Genomic DNA, 12213 nt, shown 5'->3' with positions numbered 1-12213 from the left:
GTCCTAGATAATTAATTCAGAAAGTAAAGAAGCCAGAATAATTAGCCAGGAAGCTAATTTTTCCAGAAAACAGTCTGCACAGTGGCAGCCTTCAATAGAGTCAAAGCTAGGTAACATTTCATACCATATCAGTCTATTGCTTCGGACACCTCAAAAATTTCACAGAATTGCAGGGGCCAAGACAAGTGCAGGTGGTCCCTGAGTTACATACATCAGACTTAAGTGAGAGGAAATCTACCCCTCGGTAGGGAAATTTACTCCTGTGAGATTCATCAGGGTAAAAAGGTCCACTGAAGCTTTATCACCAATCCTTGTTTACACGACAGCCCAAAAATTTCAAAATCCAACTGTCACAGAGACAGAAAGTGAGGGGAAATCTTCTGAACAGGGGCACAGACAGCAAAACAAATGGTACAGGGGTATTAAACCTTCCTTATGCTAACTAAAACCCTAAAAACATTTTTTTTTTTTTTGCCTGGAGTTATACTCAAAAAATGTACCTGCTCCAATTGTAGCACCCTCTAGTGTGCTAGATTAGATGTACATAGTTAGTTGTTAGTGTAGGAAAATTTGGCTTGGCTGAGAGCCAGGCCTGGGTTGAATCTGGGCCAAGGTTGAGTGGCTCAGGGAGGTTGGATGACGCAGCAAGCAGCATATCTGGTGACTCCCCATGCTTTTTGGAACCTTGGAGAAGCTTCCAGATGTATTGGGGTGGAGTCTAGGAGAAGCTGCTTGGTGTAATGATGAGGGCCCAGCCAATCCCCAGCAAAATGGGATGGCAGGGGGCAGGCCACCTCATAAGTACTCTTAGGTCCTGCCAGCAGGGGTAGTTGGGTCCAAGATGGAGATAGAGTGCTGAGGAGGCTGTTAATGGCCCCTGAGGGCACCCCCTAGTCTGGGGGGGGTGACTTCGGGCCTGGGGCTTGGGTGCTGGAGGGACCTTCTACAACACATGAAGGAATCCTTCCTGGAGGCATGGGAGCATGGAGAGTACAGCGGGAGCAGGTCAGCATGTCCTGGAGATCTCCTGAGAAGTCAGCCAGGTGGACTGGTGAGTGATTAGTCTGGTAGGACTGTGGGGAAGTTAGCCAGGAGGGCTAGTGAAAGGGGCAGCTGCAGTCAGGCGGGTTGGCAGTGCCTGCAGAGGTGGTGCTGGATTCAGTAGCCACAGAAATGTATGCTGGACACTGCATTTTGCTACACATCTAAAAGGGCCTTGGGTTACTGCCTATAACAGGCTTGTTGCTTTAAATCTGCTTTTTTGTCAAATCCACAGTGTGCCATCAGGAATTTTGTAAGCAAGTGTGCAGGAGGAAGTGAGGAGGGTATATATTGTCCCTGAAGTTGTTTGAAGTCAATGGGCATCCAATAATTTCCAATCCCTATCCAAGTTATTACCCTCAATAAAACAAAAAAAAAAAAAACAAAGCACTGGACTGTTCTCTGAGTTGGAGAGACTGTAAAAATCTGGTGTGCCTGACTGCGCAGGGTGGGGGATCCCAATCTTCTTGCGGCTTCTTAGGGGGTGCGCTACACAACTTACATACAAATCCAACTTACCAACAAACCTACAGAGCCTATCTTGTTTGTAACCCGGTGATTGCCTGTACTGTATACGTCAAAAAAAGTGACAGTTATTTTCAGCTGAGATCTGAAAACTACAATTGATAGAACTAAATATTAGGGATTTATGCTTGTGTTAAAACTTTGTGAATTGACCCTCATGTGAGTCCCATAACTGTCTTGTAAAGTTATTCCCTAAACCAAAAAAAAAAAAAAAACTGTGCGCATGATTTAGCTTTTGTCTTGATCAGTCACTACTGGAACATAACATGTAGGGTACAATTAAGGGCATCAATCACAAATAAATATACAATTCTGTAAAATGTAACAAAAATAATTTCTTAATTTACTAAAATGAAGCTCCTTTAGGGGCCTCATGATTAGTGTTTTTATCTAAGATCCACTCAATTTTTCAAGACTTATTTGAAACAAATGTACAAATGTTGGGTAAAAGTTGTGTGAAAAAAATTAAGCTCCTTTAGGGGCCTCGTGATCAGTGTTTTTATCTAACCTCAAAGGTCATATTGTGCCAGTAGAACGTTAGGATTGATTAGAGTTTTGACAACCGCCTCATTGTTCTCATTTACAACTGCCCCATTTTTTTAAGGGTATGTTTGGTTTTTGGCTTAATAGGCATGCACATTAGTTGAAACATTTTTTGCTATTCCTTTAACATGTCCCCTCCCAGACATCAAATTCCTTGGGTGGTCTCTCCCTGTGGTATGCTGATATCTTCCTAACAACACCTGGGCTAAACTATAAATGTCTCCTTTATGTGTTTGATACACCTTATTGTTTGATGCATAGAAACTGGACTATTCTTTCCAGAGGACCTATCCTATGTAAGAATCATTGTCCATATACTTAATTTGTTGATGTAGATTTTGCACTGTTTCTATTGGTGTTTAATTGATATGTATCTTTTGCAGTGTTTACATATGCAGCTTTCATAATTATCTCCTGAAGAAGCTAATTCATAGCGAAATACGTAGAGTGAACTGGAAAGAATGCATAATATATTTAATAATAATGTTTCTCTTATTGTTGAAGATTTTTAACTTTGCATAAATAAAATTGAGATTTTTATAAAAAAAAAAAAGATTTTCTCTTTTGTATAGCACCTAAAAAACACATTTCTCTTTATTAGCCTTGTTTTAATCTAAGATCCACTAATTTTTTCACGTCTTATGTGTAAAATGTAGAAATGTTGTGAATCTTGAGTGAAAATATTGATAAATAGACCCCTTTAACATTTTAACATTTCAAATGGGGAAATTAAAAGGCAATTTAATAAAACAAGAAGACTACACTGTAATTTACACCTGCTGATTTGCAGACTCTAAGAAACAACACTCTAGTGGTAATATTTTCACAGATAATAATGAACTTGTGCTGAATACTTTTTCATCCTGTAGGGCAGAACTACGCAGCTTACTAATTTTTGCTTGCTGTATAACCCGTGGCTTCACAGAGCCTAAATGGAACAGTACTAATAGTATTTCTCAAATAAATACTGCTCTGCTCAAATGCTACATGTAGCAGTTTTACATTTAATCACCCAAAATGCTTGTCCAACAGCCTGCCAGTCAACAACTCCTACATTTAAAACATTTGCTTCTAATTAACTTAGGTGCAAAGGATAAATAACCCATCTGTTGTATGTCTAATGTCTGCTTATCTTCCAAATGATTTCAAAACGAGTTTAAATACAATCACAAAACATGTTCAATAATGTAAGAAAACTAACGGGAAATTTTGTAATTGCTAATTAATTAAATTTAAATATGTTACCTAAACGTATTCATAATAATACAGGATAGTGCTACCATTAAAGGAATAAAAAAATGAAAAAAATGTAAACAATTGTGTGCAGAAAGAAGTTACATAGTTACATAGTTAGTGAGTTAGGTTGAAAAAAGACACAAGCCCATCTTGTTCAACCAATAAAAAAATCATACTATCCCATATACACAATCCTATACCCACAGTTGATCCAGAGGAAGGCGAAGTTAAGCAAATTGCATTTTTCCCATCATTTACATTATGTCACTGGATTTTCATAAAGTGGGCAAAGTTCACAAATTAAGGAATAAAGATACACAAAACAAGTCAGGAAATTGGATGACAGGAGAAAAGCAATATTGCAGTAAATTAGCATTTGCTACATGCTTAGGTACAAGGTCTAAATTAAGTCTGCAAAATTGATGTGATACCCAAAATAAAAGGATGGTGACTGGCTATGAACAGCAATACAATAGTCCAACAACTTAATATTTATAAAAGCAAAATGTTCAACTGGCACGTTTAACATCATACAAGTACAAAGCTCAAAGATAAGGCCTTTTTTTTGTATGTATGTTACAATAGAAAATTTGAAAATAGTAATTTTCTGCAATTCCCATTGTACAGTATAACACAAATAACATTTAAAAATATGATACAGCATATAATATTCTAAAAAAAATACATGAATACATTGTAGTGATAAATTTGTAGTTTTAAGATTACTTAAACATGAAAGCTCTCCCAGTTTAAATTAAATATTGCAGGCTGAGCTAAGATAAAATAACTTACAAACTGTAATAGAATGCAAACTATTAGAAAAAAACGTTAACATCTAATTGTAGAAATAGTGTCCCGCTATTTCTATGCATTATTGATTTATATTCAGCAAAGGTATTTCACCTAATACATGTATGCACAATTAAGTATTTGAATTTTTAAATCATTTTTGGTATTTTTCAAAATACCATATAGCAATACCAAATTACCATTGTAAAAATGACTAGCTTTTCTAGGAAAGCCAGGCTATTTTCTGACTTTGCAATTTTGGTCTCACCTTTTTGCTAGCCATGTTGAACTGTGTCCTGGTTTGTTACATCATGGTCTGGTCCCTCACATCCTAAGACCTGTCATTTGAAGAAAACAGTCTGACCTCATTGATGCCAGCACACAAACATGCTAATTACAGATTATCCCAGGTCACTAATCTTCCTCTGACCATCTGTCATTGTAGCAAAAAAGAACATGGAGAAGGAGGAGGAGCAAGACATAATAGTTGGATATTGTAATTATCACTATTAGGTCCCACATCTATATTGTGAGAACATTGAAGACCTTCAACGTAGTAGGATGAGTTATTTGTTCTGTTTATTGCATGATATATCACACATAGACAAGCATTTCTTTGAAACTACTCCAAAGATAATCAGATATGATATAAACATTTACGTCATCAATGAATAAAAACAACCCCATTATGACCAGCTCCCCCCCAAGACAATGAATTCCACTTGATAGTAACAGTGTTCCACTGTTTCAGATATCTAAATATAGATTAATTGTATAACTTTAAATAATCAATTGTTATAAATATGGAAAAAAATTACGAATATTATCACAGGTTCCAGTAATGCACAGTTTAATTACCATGGCTTCATCATAATTCCAATATAGTATAACATGGTATATAAAAATGTTAATAAAAATCTTTGCAGTGGTTTTGTACTGTGTTAGCCATTGATTAATACAGAAAGTTTGGGGTTTATGTGATACACATTATTGGCTTACTTAAGTTATTACGTATGCAGGCTTTCAAGATTCTTTATATCCCTTTGTAAGGCTTTATATTTTGAAGAGGTCTAAAGAATCTCAAAAGCTTGCATCTTCAATAGCTTAGCCAATAGACATATCACTTAAATTCTAAACTTTCTGCAATCTATATATTTTCTACTCAATTTAATCTAAAATTGTCATAGTAAAAAAACACATGTTTTGTGTTGAAGGCATCCTACATCTGTATATTAAAATGATTGCTTATTACGGTTTCTCATCATGGAGAGTAATGAAAGTAACTACATCCATGGACCCAAATTTTCAGGCAAAGTTGCTGCAGGTTATTCAGCCTTTACAAATAATGCATTACCTCTTTCTGTTTATTGATATGCAGGCTCTGACTCATGGTTGTGCCTTGCTGAACTTCTTATCATGCTGCAAATCTACCAGAGAAGGTCCATTTGATTTATAAAATAATAGGCTCTCTGCAGTTTCTGATGATATGAAACATTCATTCAGAGTGCTCCTGGTAGCCAGATACAATGTAATCTTTATATAAAAAGCATACAGTGCAACCCACAAAAATAAAGTAATACAACCAAATATCATTTGCATATGGTGCACATAAATCATTCAGTGCAAATACATAAAATGTACATGAACAATACCATAAACATTACATATAACATATACAGTATCTCACAAAAGTGAGTACACCCCTCACATTTTTTTAAATATTTTATTCTATCTTTTCAATGTGACAACACTGAAGAAATGACACTTTGCTACAATGTAAAGTAGTGAGTGTACAGCTTGTATAACGGTGTAAATTTGTTGTCCCCTCAAAATAACTCAACACGCAGGCATTAATGTCGAAACCGCTGGCAAGAAAAGTGAGTACACCCCTAAGCGACAATCTCCAAATTGGGCCCAATTAGCCATTTTCCCTCCCTGGTATCATGTGACTCGTTAGTGTTACAAGGTCTCAGGTGTGAATGGGGAACAGGTGTGTTAAATTTGGTGTTATCATTCTCACTCTCTCATATTGGTCAATGGAAGGTCAACATGGCACCTCGTGGCAAAAAACTCTCTGAGGATCTGAAAAAAAGAATTGTTGCTCTACATAAATATGGCCTAGGCTATAAGAAGATCAGCAAGACCCTGAAACTGAGCTGCAGCACGGTGGCCAAGACCATACAGTGGTTTAACAGGACAGGTTTCACTCAGAACAGGCCTCTACATAATAGATGGCCTAGGCCAGTGATGGGGAACCTTGGCACCCCAGATGTTTTGGAACTACATTTCCCATGATGCTCAACTTCACTGCAAAATGCATGAGCATCATGGGAATTGTAGCTCCAAAACATCTGGGGTGCCAAAGTTCCCCAGGGCAAAGAACTCTCTGAGGATCTGAAAAAAATGAATTGTTGTTCTACATAAAGATGGCCTAGGCTATAAGAAGATTGCCAAGACCCTAAAACTGAGATGCAGCATGGTGGCCAAGACCATACAGCGGTTTAACAGGACAGGTTCCACTCAGAACATCCCTCGCCATTGTCGACCAAAGGAGTTGAGTGCACGTGCTCAGCGTCATATCCAGAGGTTGTCTTTGGGAAATAGATGTATTAGTGATGCCAGCATTGCTGCAGAGGTTGAATGGGTGGGGGGTCAGCCTGTCAGTGCTCAGACCATACGCCGCACACTGCATCAAACTGGTCTGCATGGTTGTCATCCCAGAACGTAGCCTCTTCTAAAGATGATGCTTAAGAAAGCCTGCAAACAGTTTGCTGAAGACAAAGACTAAGACTAAGGACATCGATTACTGGAACCATATCCTGTGGTCTAATGAGACCAAGATAGACTTATTTGGTTTAGATGGTGTCAAGCGCGTGTGGCGGCAACCAGGTGAGGAGTACAAAGGCAAGTGTGTCTTGCCTACAGTTAAGCATGGTGGTGGGAGTGTCATGGCCTGGGGCTGCATGAGTGCTGCCAGAACTGGGTAGCTAAAATTCATTGAGGGAACCATGAATGCCAACATGTATTGTGACATACTGAAGCAGAGCATGATCCTCTCCCTTCGGAGACTGGGCCGCAGTAATGATAACAACCCCAAACACACCTCCAAGACGACCACTGCCTGGCTAAAGAAGCTGAGGGTAAAGGTTATGGACTGGCTAAGCATGTCTCCAGACCTAAACCCTATTGAGCATCTGTGGGGCATCCTCAAACAGAAGGTGGAGGAGCACAAGGTCTCTAACATCCACCAGCTATGTGATGTCATCATGGAGGAGTGGAAGAGGACTCCAGTGACAACCTGTGAAGCTCTGGTGAACTCCATACCCAAGAGGGTTAAGGCAGTGCTGGAAAATATTGGTGGCCACACAAAATATTGACACTTTGGGCCCAATTCGGACATTTTCTCTTAGGGGTGTACTCACTTTTGTTGCCAGCGGTTTAGACATTAATGCCTGTGTGTTGAGTTATTTTGAGGGGACAGCAAATTTACACTGTTATACAAGCTGTACACTCACTACTTTACATTGTAGCAAAGTGCCATTTCTTCAGTGTTGTCACATGAAAAGATATAATAAAATATTTACAAAAATGTGAGGGGTGTACTCACTTTTGTGAGATACAGTATGAAATGTCATATCCAATATAGGCAGCTATAAGTCCATACACAATATAGAGTTTGAGTGAGGAATTCAACAAAGTGAAAAAAAAATCCTAGCAGTCTTCATATCCAGTGTGGTAAAGTGCCTCACACCCTTAACAATACACCCCAGTGCTCAACTCATTCACCAGATTTATTTAACCATTTCTTTAAAAAATCGTTAAACAGAACATGGTAGAAATGTTCAAATACACAGGAATCACATGTTTGAAGAGTAACTCCACTTTTGTTGAGAAAAAAACATTCCCCTCTGAGTGATCTCTGTACATTACAAGGATTTTAACAAACTTTGTTGCAGATTCCTACCTTTTGTTATTCTGAAGAAATCACAGTCTGTTCCTCTGTGCCCCTGAGCTGAGTGAGTCTAATGGGAGTGGTTTCATTATTGTCAATCAGCTGCTGCACCTGCAGGTCTCTAATGAGGCAAATTGCAGGGTCTGCGTCCCTTTAGATGTGATTTCCTTTTGGGAGTATATCACCAAAATGACATTTTTGTTACAGGGGATGCCTGATATATGATTGGTACCATAGTGCAGACTTCTGGGAAAATCAGTGAGCCAATCACACAAGCAGGAAATTACATTTGGGGGGGGGGGGGGGGGTGTGCATTCTGTACATATTATGTGTACAGAACACCTCTAGGTAGCTATATTGCATGTTATAGAAAATGACAGTGCTGCAAATTGAAAAGAAAAGGTTGCAATTGTATATACTATATTGTTTTTTTATTTGCAATTTTTTTCCCAGGAAAGTGGACCTACCCTTTAAGACCTTCTTACTCCCACTCAGGAAAGATGGTTCAATTCAGGAAAGTTAAAAAAAGAGATAAGGTCCATTGCGTAAAACAACCTGTTTAGTAAAATCCATATAAAGCAATCCATCAGTATTCACAAGTAACTTGTGCAACCTAGCACTAGGAATCTGACATCTTGGAAAAACAATCGAATTCCGCACCATGAAAACTTCCTGCTTGGCAGGTGGCTGCTTCTCTTAACCTGCTGACTTCACAATACTTAGGCTTCCATTCTTTCCTGGATGGAAGCGTGGGGGAGAGGTCAAATAAATCTATTGAGCGAGTTGAGCCACTCATGTACAATCATGTATATATTCGTGATTCTGCATTTCCGTGTAGGGAGCATGTGTGCCCACCTGTGTTGTGGTTCCTCACAGCACATGCCGATCATCAGGTCCCAACCAGTGATTGACTGCCACCACCCAGCGATCAGCTCTGAGCTTTACCAAACACAGCTCTTTGAGCGTAACCTAAGTGTAGGCACATATTTAAACCCTTAATCGCCCTAGATGTTAATTCCTTCCTGTCATCAGTACAGTGACAGTGCATATTATTAGCACTGAGCTTTGTAATAATGTCACTGGTGATGTCAGTGGTAGTTAGTTCCCACAAAGTGTCAGTTAGTGTCCCACTATAAGTCGCTCATTACTGCCATTACTAGTACAAAAAAATAAAAAATAAATAAAAATTCCAGTATATATCCCATAATAGTAGACGCTATACCTTTTACACAAACAAGTCAATATACACCCTTTGGGATTTTTTTTTACCAAAGACATGTAGCAGAATACATTTTGGCCAAAGATTTTTAGGAGATTTAGTTTTTTTTACTTTTTTATGGGATTTGTTTTATAGCAGAAAGTAAAAATATATATTTTTTCAAAATTGTTGGTCGTTTTTGGTTTATATAATAAAAAATAAAAAAGCCTAGTGGTGATCAAATACCACCAAAAAGAAAGCTCTATTTGTGGGAAATTTTTTTTATAAATATTGTTTGAGTACACACTGCGCAATTGTCAGTTAAAGTAGTGCAGTGCCGCATAGCAAAAAATGACCTTGCCATTAAGGGAGTAAAACCTTCCGGAGCTGAAGTATGGTCAAACTTTTTTGGCCATACATCTCTTGTGGGTCACAAGAGTGCATTTAGTTTTGTTCTCCTGTGACCCAGAATTAGCCGATAGTGAGCTATTGGCCTTCCAGGCTCTGAAAGGATCCCAACAATATTGTCAGAATCCACCCAGAGCCCTGGCTGACAGATGACTCCGCCTCTCAGGCACCAGCTGCTCCTGTTCCTGCCCCCTCCGCAGCCTGGCGCTCCAGTTAGCACTGGAGGAGCAGAGTTGAGATTGGTTACTGACAGTCACAGCTCACGGCTCACTGCTCGGAGAAGAGAACTGAGCCATCAGTGGTCATTGTGATTTCGCAAGCAAAAATTCCCCCTAAGGATGTGGGATTATGTGGGCAACCTTAACATCTAATTGAGTATGCAAATTTGAATAAAATATATATTTTATTATACAAATATTATAAAATAGCATAGAACATTTACAGTCAAATAAAATTCCATGGTTAAAATCACAACAGGAATCACAGCTAACAAAAAATGGTAATTTGTGAAAGTGACAATGTGAGCACATGCATTTCAGGGAGACCCAACGCGTTTAAGGCGTGTCCTTCTTCAGGGGTCTGGTGGAAATGGCTTGGTTCGTGTCTATACTTGTAAGAAAATATATGACATTAACTTCTATAACTATACAATCGTTGTCAAAATGTTACATACAGATGTAGAATGTACTGAAGGTAAGTATACATACCACCACTAGAGCCACTTTATATCGACCAGAAAGCCGTGAATTAAAAAGATACTATTCATTCATCAATAAATAGAGGGATGCCAGGAAAGACCAATTAAGAAAGTGTATTAGAGATAGTATGTAGACAAAGTGTGTCGTTGGAGTGATCCCACAAGGATCATAGAGGAAGGTCAGCACTGTGTCCCTATGGTGAAAATAAAAGGATATGCCATAGAACTGAATGTTCATACCAGAGATCATAAAAATTGACTAAAGCCGTATACAAGAACTCTACTCTGCTCCACTCTGGAAATACGGCAAGCAAACCAGCATTCAAAATTAATTTTTTTGAAGTCAGATTCCCACTCTCTATCCACAAACATGCTCCTTCTACTCTTCTTTCTCACATCGATCTTCTATCCTCAAAATATCCTTACTATACCCCTTCTCTCTACCCCACAGCATACACATATAACCCTCAATCCTACTCTCTCCCTACTACTGTACCCATCACCTCCTGCAATTGCTGAACCCACATGCTAACCTAAACACCAGGGCAGTTAGACATGTGCCCTCAAACACCTCCCACTCCCATCATACCATTCTCACCCTCCTTCTCCTAGCCTCAGGGGACATTTCTCCAAATCCTGGTCATCCATTTTCTAACTGCAAACCACATATCCAGCACCCCTCCTACTCTGGCAAAAGCCGCAATCCACTCAGTATATTTTCTGTCCCCCTGCTTCCTAAAACCAGCCCTCCAATCTCATGCACCCTTTGGAATGCCCGCTCCATCTGTAACAAGCTCACATCTGTGCATGACTTTTTTTTATCTCTCATAGCTTTTACATACTTGCCATAACTGAAACCTGGCTTCAAAATTTTGACTCTGATCTGCTTCTCTTGGTGCCCTCTCCTATGGTGGACTCCACTGGACTCACTCCCCCAGACCCAACGGACAGAAAAGAGGTGGAGTTGGATTCCTTATATCCCCACAAAGCACCTACCAAGTCCTTCCTATCCCTCCCTCTCTGTCCCTCTCTTCTTTCGAGATGCACTGTATTAATCTGTTTTCTCCCATTTCTCTGAGGATTGTAGCAATTTATCAGCCTCCTTACATAGTTACATAGTTAGTGAGGTTGAAAAAAGACATCAGTCTATCCAGTTCAACCTATGATGTGTGTGTGTTTGCTGTTAACCGTACATTGTATACCCCTGTATGTTGTGGTCTTTAACCGCTTCCATACAGAGCAGTTAGACCCCCTTCCTGTCCAGACCAATTTTCAGCTTTCAGCACTCTCACACTTTGAATGACAATTGCTCAGTCATGCTACACTGTAACCAAACAAAATTTTTATCATTTTTTTCACACAAATAGAGCTTTCTTTTGGTGGTTATTTGATCACAACTGGGGTTTTTTTTTTTTCGTGATATAAGCAAAAAAATAGCAAAAATTTTGCAAAAAAAAAAATTTCTATTACAAGAAATGTAAACATTACTTGTAATAGAAAAAGGAACGACAGGACCTCTTTTTTGTGAGATCTGGGGTCAAAAAGTCCTCAGATCTCACAAGTACACTAAAAGATAGAAAAAAAAAAAAAAAAAATTAAATAAAATGAAAAAAAAAAAGGGACCTTTAAACTGGTTGCTAGGCAACGACGTTTGCCGTAGCTCCGGTCCTCCAAGGCCATAGAGTCGAGTGAGGGCAAGCTTGCCCTCACTCGACATCCTGTCTGTGAGGATCCGGGACCAGATAGTTTTCCCCGCTGCCGGCGGGTCCGGTAAGCGGGGAAAAGGACTAGAATGCGGCGGGAGGGGGGGGGGCACCTCTTCCG

The 12213-nt window shown here is 39.1% G+C and overlaps 1 protein-coding gene across 2 annotated transcripts in view; it reads right to left on the bottom strand.

The window, feature by feature from the left end:
* The window catches only part of TULP1 (TUB like protein 1), a 101408-nt gene extending 96916 nt beyond the window's left edge, over positions 1-4492 (bottom strand). For both annotated transcript variants that reach the window (XM_082245335.1, XM_082245336.1), the window contains exon 1: positions 4403-4492. In XM_082245335.1, coding sequence (XP_082101461.1) covers positions 4403-4417 — 15 coding nt within the window. In that variant the 5' untranslated portion in view covers positions 4418-4492. The remainder of the gene's footprint in view (positions 1-4402) is intronic.
* Positions 4493-12213: the final 7721 nt, after the last annotated feature.

This window comes from Pelophylax lessonae, assembly GCF_965119305.1.
Source record: "Pelophylax lessonae genome assembly, chromosome: 2".
Lineage (NCBI taxonomy): Eukaryota > Metazoa > Chordata > Amphibia > Anura > Ranidae > Pelophylax > Pelophylax lessonae.
Note: the sequence above shows the minus strand (reverse complement) of the source record. Positions and strands in the feature narration are given on the sequence as shown.